The 20,780-nt window shown below is 38.8% G+C and overlaps 1 protein-coding gene across 2 annotated transcripts in view; it reads left to right on the top strand.

Moving 5' to 3' along the window:
- Positions 1-20,780, top strand: part of LOC128657023 (gastrula zinc finger protein XlCGF26.1-like) — a 55,287-nt gene that overhangs the window by 29,498 nt on the left and 5,009 nt on the right. For both annotated transcript variants that reach the window (XM_053711252.1, XM_053711251.1), the window contains exon 5: positions 5,174-5,257. In XM_053711252.1, coding sequence (XP_053567227.1) covers positions 5,174-5,257 — 84 coding nt within the window. The remainder of the gene's footprint in view (positions 1-5,173; positions 5,258-20,780) is intronic.

Raw genomic sequence — 20,780 nt, 5'->3', positions numbered from 1 at the left:
ATCTTTTGATATCATTAGAGTTGATGTCAGGTATATGTCTCTAGCTATTTTAGCTAGAAAAGCTTTATGGATTAAAATTGGAATGCTGACATGTCTTCTAAGTCAACTTTGCTTTCCCTTTCTTTCCAGGGTAAATAATCATTTTCGTTCCTTTCCTCACAACAAGGAACAAAAGCCTGATCCTTCATCCTCAGGAGCGGTATCAGTTTGGAAACTATTTCCAGTTTGGAATATATCCAAGCCTTATAGAAACCTATAGCCAGCTCCTAAGTACCTATGAAGGTGCGGCCCTTATTCCAGCTCAGCTGGTATGGGACAGATTACGTTTTCTTCAAAGAAATTTGGATCAATTCCGTTCTTAATCTCTGGTTTCAGAAACATTGTTTCAGAAAGGTACAGAATTGGCTTCAAGTTAAGGCCTCCTGCTAAGAGATTCTTTTCTTTCCTGTGTCCCAGTTAACACAGCAAAGGCTCAGCATTTCTGAAATGTGTTTCAGATCTAGAGTTGGCTGGAGTATTTATGCCAGTTCCAGTTCTGGAACAGGGGCTGGGGTTTTATTTTATCTCTTCATTGTACCAAAGAAGGTCAATTCCTTCAGACCAGTTCCGGATCTATTATTATTGAATCGTTATGTTAGGATACCAACATTCAAGATGGTTACTGTAGGACTATCCTGCCTTTTGTTTAGCAAGGGCATTATATGTCTACAATAGATTTACAGGATGTGTATCTGCATATTCCGATTCATCCAGATCACTTTTAGTGTCTGAGATTCTCTTTTTAGACAAGCATTACCAGTTTTGTGGCTCTACCGTTTGGCCTAGCCTCAGTTCCAAGAATTTTTTTCAAAGGTTCTCGGTTCCCTTCTTTCTGTAATCAGAGAATAGGGTTTTGGTATTTCCTTATTTGGACGATATCTTGGTACTTGCTCAGTCTTCTCATTTTCGAAGAATCTCATACGAATCGACTTGTGTTGTTTCTTCAAGTTCATGGTTGGAGGATCAATTTACCAATCAGTTCATTGATTCCTCAGACAAGGGTAACCTTTTTAGGTTTCTAGATAAATTCAGTGTCTATGACTCTGTCCTTGTCAGACAAGAGAAGTTTAACATTGATATCAGCTTGTCAAAACCTTCAGTCACAATCATTCCCTTTGGTAGCCTTATGCATGGAAATGTTGGGTCTTAGGACTGCCGCATCAGATGCGATCTCCTTTGCTCGTTTTCACATGCGACCTCTTCAGCTCTGTATGCTGAACCAATGGTGCAGGGATTCCTCAAAGATATCTCAATTAATATCTTTAAACCGATTTTACGACACTCTCTGACATGGTGGACAGATCACCATCGTTTAGTTCAGGGGGCTTCTTTGTTCTTCCGACCTGGACTATAATCTCAACAGATGCAAGTCTTACAGGTTGGGGAGCTGTGTGGGGGTATCTGACGGCACAAGGGGTTTGGGAATCTCAGGAGGTGAGATTTCCGATCAATATTTTGGAACTCCGTGCAATTTTCAGAGCTCTTCAGTCTTGGCCTCTTCTGAAGAGAGAGTTGTTCATTTGTTTTCAGATAGACAATGTCACAACTGTGGCATACATCAATCATCAAGGAGGGACTCACAGTCCTCTGGCTATGAAAGAAGTATCTCGAATTTTGGTTTGGGCGGAATCCAGCTCCTGTCTAATCTCTGCGGTTCATATCCCAGGTATGGACAATTGGAAAGCGGATTATCTCAGTCGCCAAACGTTGCATCCGGGCGAATGGTCTCTTCACCCAGAGGTATTTCTTCAGATTGTTCAAATGTGGGAACTTCCAGAAATAGATCTGATGGCTTCTCATCTAAACAAGAAACTTACCAGGTATCTGTCCAGATCCCGGGATCCTCAGGCGGAGGCAGTGGATGCATTATCATTTCCTTGGAAGTATCATCCTGCCTATATCTTTCCGCCTCTAGTTCTTCTTCCAAGAGTAATCTCCAAGATTCTGAAGGAATGCTCGTTTGTTCTGCTGGTAGCTCCGGCATGGCCTCACAGGTTTTGGTATGCGGATCTTGTCCGGATGGCCTCTTGCCAACCGTGGACTCTTCCGTTAAGACCAGACCTTTTGTCTCAAGGTCCTTTTTTCCATCAGGATCTGAAATCCTTAAATTTAAAGGTATGGAGATTGAACGCTTGATTCTTGGTCAAAGAGGTTTCTCTGACTCTGTGATTAATACTATGTTACAGGCTCGTAAATCTGTATCCAGAGAGATATATTATAGAGTCTGGAAGACTTATATTTCTTGGTGTCTTTCTCATCATTTTTCTTGGCATTCTTTTAGAATACCGAGAATATTACAGTTTCTTCACGTTGGTTTAGATAAGGGTTTGTCCGCAAGTTCCTTGAAAGGTCAAATCTCTGCTCTTTCTGTTCTTTTTCACAGAAAGATTGCTATTCTTCCTGATATTCATTGTTTTGTACAAGCTTTGGTTCGTATAAAGCCTGTCATTAAGTCAATTTCTCCTCCTTGGAGTTTGAATTTGGTTCTGGGGGCTCTTCAAGCTCCTCCATTTGAACCTATGCATTCATTGGATATTAAATTACTTTCTTGGAAAGTTTTGTTCCTTTTGGCCATCTCTTCTGCCAGAAGAGTTTCTGAATTATCTGCTCTTTCTTGTGAGTCTCCTTTTCTGATTTTTCATCAGGATAAGGCGGTGTTGCGAACTTCTTTTGAATTTTTACCTAAGTTGTAAATTCCAACAACATTAGTAGAGACATTGTGGTTCCTTCATTATGTCCTAATCCTAAGAATTCTAAGGCGAAATCGTTGCATTCTTTGGATGTTATTAGAGCTTTGAAATATTATGTTGAAGCTACTAAGTCTTTCCGAAAGACTTCTAGTTTGTTTGTTATCTTTTCCGGTTTTAGAAAGGCCAGAAAACTTCTGCCATTTCTTGGCATCTTGGTTGAAATCTTTAATTCATCTTGCCTATGTTGAGTCGGGTAAGACTCCGCCTCATAGGATTACAGCTCATTCTACTAGGTCAGTTTCTACTTCCTGGGCGTTTAGGAATGAAGCTTCGGTTGATCAGATTTGCAAAGCGGCAACTTGGTCCTCTTTGCATACTTTTACCAAATTCTACCATTTTGTTGTATTTTCTTCTTCTGAAGCAGTTTTTTGGTAGAAAAGTACTTCAGGCAGCGGTTTCAGTTTGAATCTTCTGCTTATGTTTTTCATTAAACTTTATTTTGGGTGTGGATTATTTTCAGCAGGAATTGGCTGTCTTTATTTTATCCCTCCCTCTCTAGTGACTCTTGCGTGGAAAGATCCACATCTTGGGTAGTCATTATCCCATACGTCACTAGCTCATGGACTCTTGCTAATTACATGAAAGAAAACATAATTTATGTAAGAACTTACCTGATAAATTCATTTCTTTCATATTAGCAAGAGTCCATGAGGCCCGCCCTTTTTTGTGGTGGTTATGATTTTTTTGTATAAAGCACAATTATTCCAATTCCTTATTTTATATGCTTTCGCACTTTTTTCTTATCACCCCACTTCTTGGCTATTCGTTAAACTGAATTGTGGGTGTGGTGAGGGGTGTATTTATAGGCATTTTAAGGTTTGGGAAACTTTGCCCCTCCTGGTAGGAATGTATATCCCATACGTCACTAGCTCATGGACTCTTGCTAATATGAAAGAAATGAATTTATCAGGTAAGTTCTTACATAAATTATGTTTTTTTATCTCCCCCCATATTTTTTATGAATTTGGGTTTAACCATGAAAATAGCTTTACCAATGCAGCAACCAGAAATCTATCTCCTACTGATGAGTTCCAAAAAGAACGAAACAGGCTTGTCTAGTGAGTGATTTCTGGTTTGCTGTCCTAATCCTGTTTAAAAGGATCGCTGTGTCAAAACAGTATTTTTGAAGCAAAAAAACTGAGAATTTGCATATCTTACCCACAATTCTCTTGTGCATTGGAAACATTGTATATTAAGAATTTCTGGGGAAAAGCAAGCGGGGATACTTACCTAGATGTACTAATTTCCTATGCAAATATTTACATTGATTTATTTATATATATATATATATATATATATGTTTTTAATATGATCTGTGTATTTTAAATTATTATGAAGATTAGACAGGATCCCTTTATCTGAGATCTAGTTTCTCATGTGCTGTTTATCTGAGCCAACAGCCTTTTCCACTGAGAATGTGTATTAAAATTAGCAGGAGATAATCAATTCTTGCATATACTTAAGCTTCAAATATTTCAGTCCCAGAAGTTGTGTCTGCATATCTCCACATGAGGTCATTACCTGATAACCTTTTATTACATAAAGGAAAGATCAGCAAACCAAACTTCAAACAAAGTCATATAGTGAACATCCCTTTGAAATAAATTGCCTTTACTTACTGAACCAAATGTTTTCCAACTTGTCCCCAGCAGCAGTGAGGGGGGCAGGGCCATAGTGAGACCAATTCATATCAAATTAGGTTTAAAAAAAAATGAATTATTAGATTTTATGATACATTTGTAGTTTATTTAATGTTACTCACAGATACACTGACAACGCCCTGCAGCACTTTACACAAAATATATATTATATGGGGGGCAGAAGTTGTAACAGAGACCTTATTATCTGCATATATGTGTTATATTTTTTGTTTGCCAATATTCAATGAGAAGCCTCATATCCCTATCGGTGGCAGGTGGTTAAAATGGCAAACGAGCCCCATCCTCAGATAACACACACATAGAGCACACAATGTTAATTATGTAATATGTATGTAACTTTGTCAGAATATGGAATTTGTGTATTTTAAATACAAACCTCCTACAATAAAATAGAGGCTATAGAAATATGAAAATGAGAAAATCAAACTGGGTTATATAACATATGTTTATTTTTAAAGACACATACAATACACTGCAGTGTTTTTCAGATTGTATTAAAATAATGTTTACAATATACTTTAATTGCAAATGTGTTGTTTTATTTTTTGCTATAAAATATTATATTTAACTCTAAACTTATTTGTGATGAAGTTAAAATAACTTTGAGCAGCAGGACCTGTGAATCTTTGTTTTACTGAGTAACCAGCTAATGGTAATTGATTTCTTTTTTGGCACCATATAGTGGTTTGTTTCTCACATAACCTGTGATTTCTGTCTATACAGGATATGTTCATATGAAACCTTTACTTGTTACAAAGATTGAGCATAGAGAGGAGCCGTATGTGAGCAGTTTTCCAAATAACAAAGGTGAGTAATACATTTCTATGTGACAGTTTACTATAAAGTAACATTTCTTGTTTAGTAAATTGAATCTGCTGTGGACCATATATCTTGTCTCACCCTAATAGCACTCACCAACAAAGAGTTGTTTCCTTTTAAGGAGGGTGGACAGAAACACCTAATGTTATTCTTTTTGTTCCACTCCCCTAATAGGATGGACAGGTAGGACTATTATGTGGTAACATATTTATTTACTGGTGCAAATACCTATATCTGGGCACTTTATTTATGTGTTATTTGTAGTAGCTGGAGTTGCTGCTTTCTGTCGGACAATGTTTATTTTGCTTTTGGTCTAAATGTCTGAGAGTCTTTTGGGAATATATATGTATAGCGTTGATTTTATGTTTTACTCATTACAACCCTTAGAAAGCCAAGTGCCTTAACCACTAATGATGCTGGTCCCATATGCTCTTTATGCACCAGTTTCTGTAGTTTCACTAATAACTCTTTGGGATTATTGGTCACCATGTTCAGCCTTCTTCTAATAGGTTATGTGGAACCTGATGCAGATGTTCTACTGAATGGCCATAATACCCAAATGTTTAAACACTTGAAAGTGATGCAGCATAGCTGTAAAAAGCTGACTAGAAAATATCACCTGAACATCTCTATGTAAAAAAGAAAGATATTTTACCTCAAATGTTCCTCAGTAGCCACATCCCATTGTAAAGGACTTCTAAGCAGCAAATTAGTATGTCTGTTCCGGGACAGCTAAGGGGTTGAGCCTCGTGCACTCTCATGTTATTTCCCTATTCAGTTTAAAGGAAGTTTACTATGAAATCTCAGATAGTTAAGTGAAATCTCATGAGATCACAGTAAAAGAGTTCATGATCTCAGTACTGCTGATGCTGATTGGCTGCAGTTCATTTCCTAACATTTTTTTTTTACCTGCAGCTGGGCAGCAGCTGAGTATAACTTTTTACACAGAACTTACTCTGCTGAGCTGAGGAGATTGTGAGGTAAAATATCTTCCTTTTTTACATAAAGATGCTCAGGTGATATTTTCCTGTCAGCTTTTTACAGTTATACTGCATCAGTTTCAAGTGATTTAGCATATGAGTATTATGTCCCTTTAAGAAGCTTAGTTACCTTCCTTATTACCTGATGAGGAGGAGTTTGATCCTGAAAATAGACCTTTTTAAGGAACTTATTTCCTTTGCTCTATCTTTGTTCCTGTATATTAATAATGCTGTAGAGTGTAGACCACATTAGCCGCTACTGATTGGTCTTCATTTAGGGCAATAGCTGGGTTTCCTGGTTCTCATCCACTGATAGAGATGTTTCATGCTAATTGGTAAAAATCTTAGCAACATTTGTTTGATCTGAGGTCTAACATGCTTATGAGGTTGCAGTGTGATCGGTCTGATCTGAGGAATCATGTGACAAAGCACCTGCAGGGCCATTTGCTTCATCTTAGATTTTATGTGAGTGTAGGTCTGACAGATGGTCCATGTGGGTTAGGGTAAGAAGATGTTAAATCACTGTTGTGAGATGTGGGTTAAGTAACTACTGTGAGTTTGATCAGTTATTATCCATTTTATTATAAACAAAGTAATCTTATACACACTATACCCTCAATATAGCTAGAACTTCCAATAAGGCCCCCCTCCTACTCCCTAGAGTTAAAATCAGAAATACAAGAAACAAAGGAAGCAGCGCTAAAAAGCAATTGAGGTTAAACCAAGAATGAATAAACAGTTTGATTTAACCCCTCCATTTGCTAATGATTTGCATATTATATATCAAACCATCTTTATTTTAAAACTAAAGAAATAAGGCGGCATCAGTTCCCTCCATAAATTTCATCACACTACATAGCAGTTATTATAAATAACGAAAAAAATATTACACTTAAAAAAAAAAATTACAATTTTTTTTGAAAGCCATGAAGGGGTTAAACAATTGCCCTACAAAAGGAGAGTCCTAAGGCCAGTCAGGTACTCTTGACAAAGAGTCCTAGAGCTGAAACGTGTAGAGGCCTACCCTGATTGTCAGTTTTTACAAACTTTGAAGCATTACACTCAGTTGGAGTGGCAGGCTGGACGTATGCTGACCACAGAGGAACAGAAGGTAGAGAAACACTGAAAAAGCATTATCAGCTACATCCCCCAGCTGTAATTCACTACCAAATGAACCTGTATGTTAGAGAAATGCGTGCATAAAGACCAGCAGGAGTTCAGCTGTGATCTCACGGTGAAAATACTGACAAGCAGATACACTGAACAGAAACTGGAAATCTGATAACACACTGAGAGTGGTTTAAGGTAATTACCAGCTTTATTTTTTGATGGGACTTTCTATAGAGATATTAATAGATTTTTAAATTTTGAGAGATTTTTTTATTCTGATTTTTTTTTTTTACCACTTGGTCCCAATTAAGGTTCAGTGCATATATTAACTTGTTATTTAGAGATTTTTTACATGTGACTTTTTAAATATGATGTGTATTAATAAATGATGTTTTGAACTTTACTATTTTATTTTATTCTTTAAATGAAACTGTTTATTAATTTTTAGTTTAACCTCAATTTCTTTTTAGCGCTGCTTCCTTTTGTTTCTTGTATCTACTTTATTACCTTTTACTTGTTCCAGACTAATGTTGCTTAAATCACTACTGTGAGTACGGATTGTAGTGTTGTAAAGAGACATTAAACCGGAACAACCACGGAACTCAAAGTAAAGTAACTTACAATTTTCTAAAACGATTGTGCTACATAAATAGTTTTATAACCAAGTTCTCCAAAGAAATACCTTGTTGTTTTATTGCATCCTCTGGGCTAGCTTGGTCCTGCTCGTCCATATGCAAATAATACAGAAATTGTAAAGGACATGCACAAAGAAACGTTATGTGCACACAATTTGCCAGTCAGGTGACATTATCTAGCAGCTGGTTGGGAGCAGTGTAATACTCTGCAATATTCTCATATTTAGAAATGGTACTTAAGTTATCCAAAGCACAAGTTTGTTGCATACTTTAACATATATTGATTTAATAAAAATTTGTGCACCAAATTGAAAAAAATATTAGCTAATTTTAGTTTAATATTGGCTTAAATTTTAGCTGGTTGATCAATAATATCAGGTGGTGCGCCCCTTAAAAAAGCCCAGGGGAGAACACTGTATCTATGACATCATTTGCCCATGCACTGTATAGTGCACCACCCTTCAGAGGCTACAGGCAGTGGCTTAGTTGAAAATCTTAAAAATGCTAGAGTTGTGATGCAGCTTTGTTTTGCCTTATATATTTATTACTCATGTTCTTTAATGTTACCTTTTAAATAATTAGCATTTTCCTTACACTGTTATATTCTTTAATGTCTTTTTAACCCTTTTTCTTTCATGAGAGTCCACCCGATCATCACATGTGGAATTACAATACAGTCCACTAGGAGGAGGCAAAACACCCCTACATAAACGAGCTTTAATCTTTTACACTCTCCTAGAATCCCTCAGTTAATTGTATGTGTCTAAATAAAATGGAGTGAGTGGAGTTGAGCCAGGTAGTAAGAAATCTTTTCTTGCTGTGGAGATGTCACAGGCCGCTCAGGTGAAATGTGGATTTATCTGTTAATCCCCTCGTGTACAGTGCACTGCTCCTTGTGAGATCCTTGGGACTGAGCTTGCACTGCCTCATATGGGCTTGTCTAGAACATTACACATAATCACATAGGATGGGGACATATATACAACACTACACATTTGTTTAGCCTCCTGGCACTTAAGAATAGCAAGGCATGCTTTAGTGCTCCACAGTAACACCAGATACTTTAATGCAGCCTCATTTACCTGCACTAAATTTTAGCTTTTTACTACTCTCCAGTATGGCACAGCATACTAAGAGTTAATTTTCTTGTGCGCTCACCAGGGCTTTGCCTGATGAGTGACTTATTTAGCACTAAAACAGGGTGTTAAAGACAGATGATTCTTCTTCTGAGGATGAGTATTCTGATATTTCCCCCCCCCACCCCCCCGAGGCTGTGGGTGAGGATGTGCCCTTCAACTTCTGGCTAGAACCTTATTACAGGAAGTATTATAGGCTGTAGAGGTGGATGACTCCCCCACTCCTGACAACCCAGCTACTAAGATGATTGAAAAGTTTCTCAAGCCAGCTCCTAAGCAGCCCTCCTGTTTCCCTGTGCCTGATTCAGTCACTGATCTGATGACTAAGGAATGGAATAAGTAATATAAGTAGACTGTAGACAGCACCACAGAGGAGGCTTACGAAACCTATCCACACTAATAAATTCAAAAACCTCCAGCTGCTTAAAATATATTAAATTTACCTTTATTTAATTTATTTTACAGAGTTTAACAATTGATAAGCAACATTTTTTGATGACATCACAATCTGGGCTGCATATGGTGTCCAATCACAAAAGGCTCACTACTTGAATTCAACAGACTGTCAATACTATTCAGCAGAATGCCTAGATACAACCCATATCGTGATGTCATCAGTGGGAGGAGCTTGGCAGAAATTTCAAACTGTCTTGAAACACTATTCATTTTAAAATAACTTTATTACTGTTCCTGCTACATGATATAAAAAAGGGTGCAGGAGGCTATTTGCAGCTTAATCTAAGGTAAGACTTAAAGATTACTAAGGTGTAGAATGTCCCTTTTAATCATGCTTACTCCCCCAACCACTTAAAGGGACAGTACAATCACACTTAAACTATTATGATTCAGATAGTTTATGCAACTTTAAACAATCTTCCAATTTACTTCTGTTATCAAATTTGCTTTGTTCTCTTAGTATCTTTTATTGAAGAGTAAAACTAGATAGATTCATAAGAGCTCAGGAGTGTGCACATGTCTTTAATACTATATGGCAACAGTGTTTTGCAACATTGTATAACAAAGCTACAAATAATGTTGCAAAACACTGCTGCTATAGAGAACTAAAGACATGTGCACACTCCTGAGCTCTTATGAGCCTACCTAGTTTTACTCTTCAATAAAAGAACAAAGCAAGTTTGATAACAGAAGTAAAATGGTAAGTTGCTTAAAATTGCATCCTCTTTACGAATCATGAAAAGTTCATTTTTGACTTTACTGTACCTTTAATCAGTGCTGAAAATTTATCACACAAGGTGCCACAATTACACAATACAAACACGCCACCTACTGGTCATTAACATTAAATTATTTACAACTCAAATATTATATTTAGTTAAGTTGTTTTAAGTTATATTAAGCTGTTTTATGAGAAAGAGAGGCTTTTAAAAAATATTTTAATTAGGTTAGGGCAGCTTAGGGGTTAATAGTGCATTTATCTATAGTTTTTAAAATATTGTGCATTCTTATGTGTGATGCAAATTTTTTAACTGTTGTATATAACTGAATATGTATTTATTTTCTTGTGTTTTTATTGTTAACATAAATATATATTTTAAAATGTATATTTATGTTACAAAAGGCATTAATTTTACAATAGTATTATGACCTAACAGGCATGCAGCTATATAATACTATAATTATAATTAGGCTGACCATATTGCCGCTTTAAAAAGGGACACATATGAAAAATACATATGTCAGGGCTGTTTAAAAAAATGGTTTGGAATAATGTTCCATTATGAGAACCCTGTCTTATGTATTTTTCATATGTGTCCCTTTTTAAAGCGGCAATATGGTCAGCCTAATTATAATGCAACTTTCTTTTATAAACTAATGCTTTAAGTATTGCATATAAATTAAAATGTATTTATGTTAGTGTGTTGTGTTTATTAGTGATAACATAGATATATATTTATTTTACAGTAGTATTAAATTATATTTTCACATAACAGGCATCCAGTTATGTAGAACTATCATTTTAATTATATTGTCTTTAATATAAAAAAATAAACACAATAAGCAACATTAATTAAATTTTTATTTATATGCAAATATTTAAACAATATGCATTGTACATAATAATGCATCATATTAAATATTTATGTGTTGGACCCTAGCTTCTACAGTTAGGTTTAGGCTATGATAGCTTAGAGGGCAAGTATTGTATATATGCAAAATAGTGTTTGATTGAAGGGGCTTACGGTACAGCTCACTTCCTATACTGCCCTTAATTAAATCACCTTTCAAAACCACATCCAAATAGGCAATTTCTTTTTGACTGACTGTATAAGTGAATTGTAATCCTACTACATTATTATTCAGATAATGTACAAGCTCTTCTACTTGTGAGACAGCACCACTCTAAATAAATACCAAATCGTCAATATATCTGTGATAAAACTCTATACAGTCAGTATACAGGTTACCATTTCCATAGACGTGGAACATATTCCACCAACCCATGAAAAGGTTGGCGTATGAGGGGGCAAATTTGGCCCCATCACTGTCCCACGCCTCTGGAGATAGTAATCACTGTCAAAAAGGAAATAGTTGTGATTCAGCAAAAAGGTGATAATCCGGATGATGTAATCCTTGAACTGGTCATCAAAATATGTAAATTTATCAAGAAAAAAGCCTTACTGCCTGTATTCCTTTGTCATGGGGAATTGCAGAATAGAACCCCACAACATCTTCAGTTACCCAGATATAGTCCTCCTGCCAGATTTCCTCTTCCAAAAGTCTTAATAATTGCTTAGTATCTCTTATGTAACTAGGGACAAGCTTAAACAAGGGCTGTAAAAAGGAATCTATCCACTAGTTGCAGTATATATAGATATATAGATGTAAGGTAGCTACTGCAGCGCTATATATATATATATATATATATATATATATATATATACACATTACACATATACATTTGCTAAGCAGTTCGCTCGTCTTAATGTCACAAGGCCTCGTAGATACACTATGAGATTCTATAGATTTACATCCACTTTGTTACTATTTTAATATGGGAGGCACCTTTTATATACTAGTTGCTACATACTAGTTTCCCCAGTTACTCCTATTATAATCGGAGATATTGTCTATATGGTAGGACAGGAATCCCCCTGATCTAATGCACTATCAAAAACCCCTCCTGATATTTATCTTTTGTTATGTTTAACAGTCTGCTAAGAAAATATATATATAATTTTTTTTTTATTATTTTTTTTTAATTTTTTTTTTTTTTTTTTTACACTAGCTCTGACCCAAGTTGAGATATATTGACACTGGGATTTCTGAGTTTACTAATATGAGTTGAGATCAGCCCTTAATAGACAATATATATTTACATATATAATAAACAGATAAGTCCTTACTATATATACATAGGCTAAACTAGCTATATAACAAATATAGATAAGGTTCCTTATGCATGTTGGTAACATGTTTTGACACCGACAATCCTACCATACTTACCCCCATATTGCTTGAAGGTTTGTAGAAAACTATTTAACTAACATATAATTCTACTCCAGCCTTATATTATTTTACTATCCTCAGTTATATAGCTGTGGCGATCCGGCTGTATAACAGGACCTTAAAAGAGGTTTTTCAGATATGCCAGTTTATTTAAGCTCTATATACTATATATTATCTCAAGCGGTGCTTAACCGCTGACAAACATTCTATTTCTCCAACATAGGTGTGTCCGGTCCACGGCGTCATCCTTACTTGTGGGATATTCTCTTCCCCAACAGGAAATGGCAAAGAGCCCAGCAAAGCTGGTCACATGATCCCTCCTAGGCTCCGCCTACCCCAGTCATTCTCTTTGCCGTTGCACAGGCAACATCTCCACGGAGATGGTTAAGAGTTTTTTGGTGTTTAAATGTAGTTTTTATCCTTCAATCAAGTGTTTGTTATTTTAAAATAGTGCTGGTATGTACTATTTACTCTGAAACAGAAAAGAGATGAAGATTTCTGTTTGTAAGAGGAAGATGATTTTAGCAAACGTTACTAAAATCGATTGCTGTTTCCACACAGGACTGTTGAGATGAAGTAACTTCAGTTGGGGGAAACAGTTGGCAGACTTTTCTGCTTGAGGTATGACTGGCCACATTTCTAACAAGACTATGTAATGCTGGAAGGCTGTCATTTCCCCTATGGGGACCGGTAAGCCATTTTCTTAGATTAAGTAAAAGAATAAAGGGCTTCATAAGGGCTTAAAAAACTGGTAGACATTTTTCTGGGCTAAAACGATTACTTTGCTAAGCATATTTTGCAGATTATAACTCTTAATAGTTATTATAATCTTGGGGATTGTTTTAAAAAAACGGCAGGCACTGTATTGGACACCTTTTTTCAGATGGGGGCCTTTTCTAGTCATAGGCAGAGCCTCATTTTCGCGCCACTAATGCGCAGTTGTTTTTGGAGAGCAAGGCATGCAGATGCATGTGTGAGGAGCTAAGAACCACTGAAAAAGCTTATAGAAGGCGTCATTTGGTATCGTATTCCCCTCTGGGCTTGGTTGGGTCTCAGCAAAGCAGATACCTGGGACTGTATAGGGGTTAAATGTAAAAACGGCTCCGGTTCCGTTATTTTAAGGGTTAAAGCTTTCAAATTTGGCGTGCAATACTTTTAAGGCTTTAAGACACTGTGGTGAAATTATGGTGAATTTTGAACAATTCCTTCATACTTTTTCACATATTCAGTAATAAAGTGTGTTCAGTTTAAAATTTAAAGTGACAGTAACGGTTTTATTTTAAAACGTTTTTTGTGCTTTGTTGACAAGTTTAAGCCTGTTTAACATGTCTGAACCATCAGATAAGCGATGTTCTATATGTATGAAAACCAAGGTTTCTCCCCATTTAAATTTATGTGATGATTGTGCCATAGTGTCCAAACAAAGTAGGGACAATGATGCCACAGATAATGATATTGCCCAAGATGATTCCTCAAATGAGGGGAGTAAGCATGATACTGCATCATCCCCTTCTGTGTCTACACCAGTTTTGCCCACACAAGAGGCCCCTAGTACATCTAGTGCGCCAATACTTATTACCATGCAACAATTAACGGCTGTAATGGATAATTCTATTGCAAACATTTTATCCAAAATGCCTACTTATCAGAGAAAGCGCGATTGCTCTGTTTTAAACACTGAAGAGCAAGAGGACGCTGATGATAACTGTTCTGACATACCCTCACACCAATCTGAAGGGGCCAGGAGGGAGGTTTTGTCTGAGGGAGAAATTTCAGATTCAGGAAAAATTTCTCAACAAGCTGAACCTGATGTTGTAACATTTAAATTTAAATTAGAACATCTCCGCGCACTGCTTAAGGAGGTATTATCTACTCTGGATGATTGTGACAATTTGGTCATTCCAGAGAAATTATGTAAGATGGACAAGTTCCTAGAGGTTCCGGTGCCCTCCGATGCTTTTCCTATACCCAAGCGGGTGGCGGACATAGTAAATAAGGAGTGGGAAAGGCCCGGCATACCTTTTGTTCCTCCCCCTATATTTAAAAAATTATTTCCTATAGTCGACCCCAGAAAGGACTTATGGCAGACAGTCCCCAAGGTCGAGGGGGCGGTTTCTACTCTAAACAAACGCACTACTATTCCTATAGAAGATAGTTGTGCTTTCAAAGATCCTATGGATAAAAAATTAGAGGGTTTGCTTAAAAAGATGTTTGTTCAGCAAGGTTACCTTCTACAACCAATTTCATGCATTGTTCCTGTCACTACGGCAGCGTGTTTCTGGTTCGAAGAACTAGAAAAGTCGCTCAATAAAGAATCTTCGTATGAGGAGGTTATGGACAGAGTTCATGCACTTAAATTGGCTAACTCTTTTATTTTAGATGCCGCTTTGCAATTAGCTAGATTAGCGGCGAAAAATTCAGGGTTTACTATCGTGGCGCGCAGAGCGTTTTGGCTAAAGTCTTGGTCAGCGGATGTGTCTTCCAAGACAAAATTGCTTAACATCCCTTTCAAGGGTAAAACACTGTTTGGTCCTGATTTGAAAGAGATTATTTCAGACATCACCGGGGGAAAGGGCCACGCCCTCCCTCAGGATAGGTCTTTTAAGGCTAAAAATAAGCCTAATTTTCGTCCCTTTCGCAGAAACGGACCAGCCTCTAATTCTACATCCTCTAAGCAAGAGGGTAATACTTCACAACCCAAACCAGCCTGGAGACCGATGCAAGGCTGGAACAAGGGTAAGCAGGCCAAGAAGCCTGCCACTGCTACAAAAACAGCATGAAGGGATGGCCCCCGATCCGGGACCGGATCTGGTGGGGGGCAGACTTTCTCTCTTTGCTCAGGCTTGGGCAAGAGATGTTCAGGATCCTTGGGCACTAGAAATAGTTTCTCAAGGTTATCTCCTAGAATTCAAGGAACTACCCCCAAGGGGAAGGTTCCACAGGTCTCAATTATCTTCAAACCAAATAAAAAGACAGGCATTCTTACATTGTGTAGAAGACCTGTTAAAGATGGGAGTAATTCATCCAGTTCCAATAGGAGAACAAGGGATGGGGTTTTACTCCAACCTGTTCATAGTTCCCAAAAAAGAGGGAACATTCAGACCAATTTTAGATCTCAAGATCCTAAACAAATTTCTCAGGGTTCCATCGTTCAAAATGGAAACCATTCGAACGATCCTTCCCACCATCCAGGAAGGTCAATTTATGACCACGGTGGATTTAAAGGATGCGTACCTACATATTCCTATCCACAAGGAACATCATCAGTTCCTAAGGTTCGCTTTTCTGGACAAGCATTACCAGTTTGTGGCACTTCCATTCGGATTAGCCACTGCTCCGAGAATTTTCACAAAGGTACTAGGGTCCCTTCTAGCGGTTCTAAGGCCAAGGGGCATTGCAGTAGTACCTTACTTGGACGACATCCTGATTCAAGCGTCGTCTCTGTCAAAAGCAAAGGCTCATACGGACATCGTCCTAGCCTTTCTCAGATCTCACGGATGGAAAGTGAACAAGGAAAAAAGTTCTCTGTCCCCGTCAACAAGAGTTCCCTTCTTGAGAACAATAATAGATTCCTTAGAAATTAGGATTTTTCTGACAGAGGTCAGAAAATCAAAAATTCTAAGCTCTTGTCAAGTACTTCATTCTGTTCTTCGTCCTTCCATAGCGCAGTGCATGGAAGTAATAGGATTGATGGTTGCAGCAATGGACATAGTTCCTTTTGCACGAATTCATCTAAGACCATTACAACTGTGCATGCTCAGACAGTGGAATGGGGATTATACAGACTTGTCTCCGACGATTCAAGTAGATCAAAAGACCAGAGATTCACTCCGTTGGTGGCTGATCCTGGACAACCTGTCACAGGGAATGAGCTTCCGCAGACCAGAGTGGGTCATTGTCACGACCGACGCCAGTCTGGTGGGCTGGGACGCGGTCTGGGAACCCCTGAAAGATCAGGGTCTATGGTCTCGGGAAGAATCTCTTCTCCCGATAAACATTCTGGAACTGAGAGCGATATTCAATGCTCTCAAAGCTTGGCCTCAACTAGCAAAGGCCAAATTCATAAGGTTTCAATCAGACAACATGACGACTGTTGCATATATCAACCATCAGGGGGGAACAAGAAGTTCCCTGGCGATGGAGGAAGTGACCAAGATAATTCAATGGGCGGAGGATCACTCCTGCCACTTGTCTGCAATCCACATCCCATGAGTGGAAAATTGGGAAGCGGATTTTCTGAGTCGTCAGACATTCCATCCGGGGGAGGGGGAACTCCATCCGGAAATCTTTGCCCAAATAACTCAATTATGGGGCATTCCAGACATGGATCTGATGGCCTCTCGTCAGAACTTCAAGGTTCCTTGCTACGGGTCCAGATCCAGGGATCCCAAGGCGACTCTAGTAGATGCACTAGTAGCACCTTGGACCTTCAACCTAGCTTATGTATTCCCACCGTTTCCTCTCATTCCCAGGCTGGTAGCCAGGATCAATCAGGAGAGGGCTTCGGTGATCTTGATAGCTCCTGCGTGGCCACGCAGGACTTGGTATGCAGACCTGGTGAATATGTCATCGGCTCCACCATGGAAGCTACCTTTGAGACAGGACCTTCTTGTTCAAGGTCCATTCGAACATCCGAATCTGGTTTCCCTCCAACTGACGGCTTGGAGATTGAACGCTTGATTTTATCAAAGCGTGGGTTTTCAGATTCTGTAATAGATACTCTGATTCAGGCCAGAAAGCATGTAACTAGAAAAATTTACCATAAAATATGGAAAAAATATATCTGTTGGTGTGAATCTAAAGGATTCCCATGGAACAAGATAAAAATTCCTAAGATTCTATCCTTTCTACAAGAAGGTTTGGAGAAAGGATTATCTGCAAGTTCTCTGAAGGGACAGATCTCTGCTTTATCTGTTTTACTTCACAAAAGGCTGGCAGCTGTGCCAGACGTTCAAGCGTTTGTTCAGGCTCTGGTTAGAATCAAGCCTGTTTACAGACCTTTGACTCCTCCCTGGAGTCTAAATCTAGTTCTTTCAGTTCTTCAAGGGGTTCCGTTTGAACCCTTACATTCCGTAGATATTAAGTTATTATCTTGGATAGTTTTGTTTTTGGTTGCAATTTCTTCTGCTAGAAGAGTTTCAGAGTTATCTGCTCTGCAGTGTTCTCCGCCCTATCTGGTGTTCCATGCAGATAAGGTGGTTTTGCGTACTAAGCCTGGTTTTCTTCCGAAAGTTGTTTCCAACAAAAATATTAACCAGGAGATAGTTGTACCTTCTTTGTGTCCGAACCCAGTTTCAAAGAAGGAACGTTTGTTACACAATTTGGACGTGGTCCGTGCTCTAAAATTCTATTTAGAGGCTACTAAAGATTTCAGACAAACATCTTCTTTGTTTGTTGTTTATTCTGGTAAAAGGAGAGGTCAAAAAGCAACTTCTACCTCTCTTTCTTTTTGGCTTAAAAGCATTATCCGATTGGCTTATGAGACTGCCGGACGGCAGCCTCCTGAAAGAATCACAGCTCACTCCACTAGGGCTGAGGCTTCTGTTGACCAGATATGTAAGGCAGCGACTTGGTCTTCACTGCACACTTTTGCCAAATTTTACAAATTTGATACTTTTGCTTCTTCGGAGGCTATTTTTGGGAGAAAGGTTTTGCAAGCCGTGGTGCCTTCCATTTAGGTGACCTGATTTGCTCCCTCCCTTCATCCGTGTCCTAAAGCTTTGGTATTGGTTCCCACAAGTAAGGATGACGCCGTGGACCGGACACACCTATGTTGGAGAAAACAGAATTTATGCTTACCTGATAAATTACTTTCTCCAACGGTGTGTCCGGTCCACGGCCCGCCCTGGTTTTTTTAATCAGGTCTGATGAATTATTTTCTCTAACTACAGTCACCACGGTATCATATGTCTTCTCCTATGCATATTTCCTCCTGTACGTCGGTCGAATGACTGGGGTAGGCGGAGCCTAGGAGGGATCATGTGACCAGCTTTGCTGGGCTCTTTGCCATTTCCTGTTGGGGAAGAGAATATCCCACAAGTAAGGATGACGCCGTGGACCGGACACACCGTTGGAGAAAGTAATTTATCAGGTAAGCATAAATTCTGTTTTTTGTTGGACCTCGCTGTAACTAACATATGACATACATTTAATGGTCTAGTAGGTCTAAAAGAGACCAACTCAGTAGTTATCTTAATGCTAGAATGCATTTGAAAAATGAGGTTTCATGTTTGTCCAATACGGTTACGGACATTTCGGTCATATATTGTCATTTAGGATACATCACATTAAACAGTGTGCAGTTCAATACTCTCATATTGATACCTCCAACATTAGTAATTACTCTTTATAAACCTGTAGAGAGATGGAAACTGAATACTGCCTATATGCAATTATGACTTTGTTTAGATTCTCAAGTTGTTTAGATTTTGTTATCAAGTCTTATATCTTGAACTGTAACACTTTACCCGGAAAATGTTTAGTGTGCATATTGTAATTGTGAATGGACATGGTTTGTACAATGTCATTTATAAAAACCTCAATAAAAGAGTTAATAAATAAAAAAAGGAATCTTTCTAGGTAGACAATTTCTCCAGAAGAGACCCAATTCCCGATACTATCGGCATACCCCTCACATCCTCCTAGGACTTGTGTATCTTAGGAAGATGGTAAAAAATTGGTACCACTGGCTCTGTTACAAACAGAAAATTAAAAGTGGGCTCATCAATAAAGCCTTCCTCCCTACATCATCCAAAATATGATACACAAGTCTCTGGAAGGCATGCGTAGGATTACCCAACAATTTACAATAGACTTGACTGTTTCCTAATTGTCGCTTAGCCTCTTTGATATAGTCAGCCTTCCATAATTACCAAAATATTTCCTCTTTTACCAGCCTGCCTGTATACTACCTGTTCTCTGTCTCATAGCGTTTTAAGTGACTCTCTTTGTGAAGAAGTGAGATTTTGTTGGATACCTTTGGTTGGCAAGAGACTATGCAATTTCCTTTAGTCAGTTTCAACACAAATTATGAAAAGTTTCCAAAAAACCCTCCCGAACCTTCATCGGGTAAAAATCTTCTATTGAGGTTTAAAACTTACATTGCCCCTTGTAAAACCAAATTTATGTTTATATGTCTCCATTTCAAGTTCTAAGAGGGAGATACAATCTCTGGCCTCATAAAAAGCAACATCACACTGAATTCCTAAATTTAGGGGAGAGATCGTCCACCTGTCACCACGCATCTCCGACCAACATCTTCGGACCTTTCACCTGCCACAACTGCTCCTTCCCCTCCCTCCAGACCACAACCCAACCAACTAACCCACCCAAAAACAGCTGCAATTACCTCAACTGCATCATCCTCAACACCCGCTCCATCCACAAGCACGCCCTTGAAATCTGGAACCTGCTAGACTCCACCTCCCCTGATGTTGCCTTCCTCACCGAGACCTGGCTAAACCCTGCATCAGTGCCGGACATTGCCACTGCAATACCTGACGGCTACAAGATCTGCCACAAAGACAGCAGCAACCGACCTGGAGGAGGCATCACCATCATCCACAAACACACCATCCAAGTCACAACCAGCTCAGACAACCACTCACCAGGCCTAGAACACCTACACTTCAAGATCCAGGTCAACCCCAACACCACCCTCTGCGGCACCCTCATCTACAGACTTCCCAGACCTCGTTCCGCCTTCTGCGACTCCATCACCGACCACATCGCACCCTCGCCTCAATGGACTACATCCTCCTCGGTGACCTCAACTTCCATGCTGACAACCTCAACGATCACAACACCTCCACCATCTTGGAAAACCTTAGAACCATCAGACTGAAGCAACTCGTAAACTACCCAACCCACACAGCCGGCCACACCCTCGACCCAATCTTCTCCTCAGTTAACCACATCTCAGTCATTCACATCACCAAACTCCTCTGGACTGATCACCACTGCATACACTTCTCCTTCAACAAACCCACCACGCACCTCCGACAGTTCACCCGCCCCACAGAAACTGGAACAACATCACACAAGACCAACTACAATGCACCACAAACAAATCCTCCCCACCTACCTCCACAGACGCCAACTCCTCCGCTGGATTACAGACTGCTCCAACACCCTTGCCCCCCTCAAAAAAACGTCCAGCCGCCAAAACCAACAAGAGCAGCTG

Source organism: Bombina bombina, chromosome 4 (assembly GCF_027579735.1).
Source record: "Bombina bombina isolate aBomBom1 chromosome 4, aBomBom1.pri, whole genome shotgun sequence".
NCBI classification, from domain to species: Eukaryota; Metazoa; Chordata; class Amphibia; order Anura; family Bombinatoridae; genus Bombina; species Bombina bombina.
The sequence above is the reverse complement of the archived record's forward strand: the minus strand, read 5'-3'. Positions and strand labels throughout refer to the sequence as shown.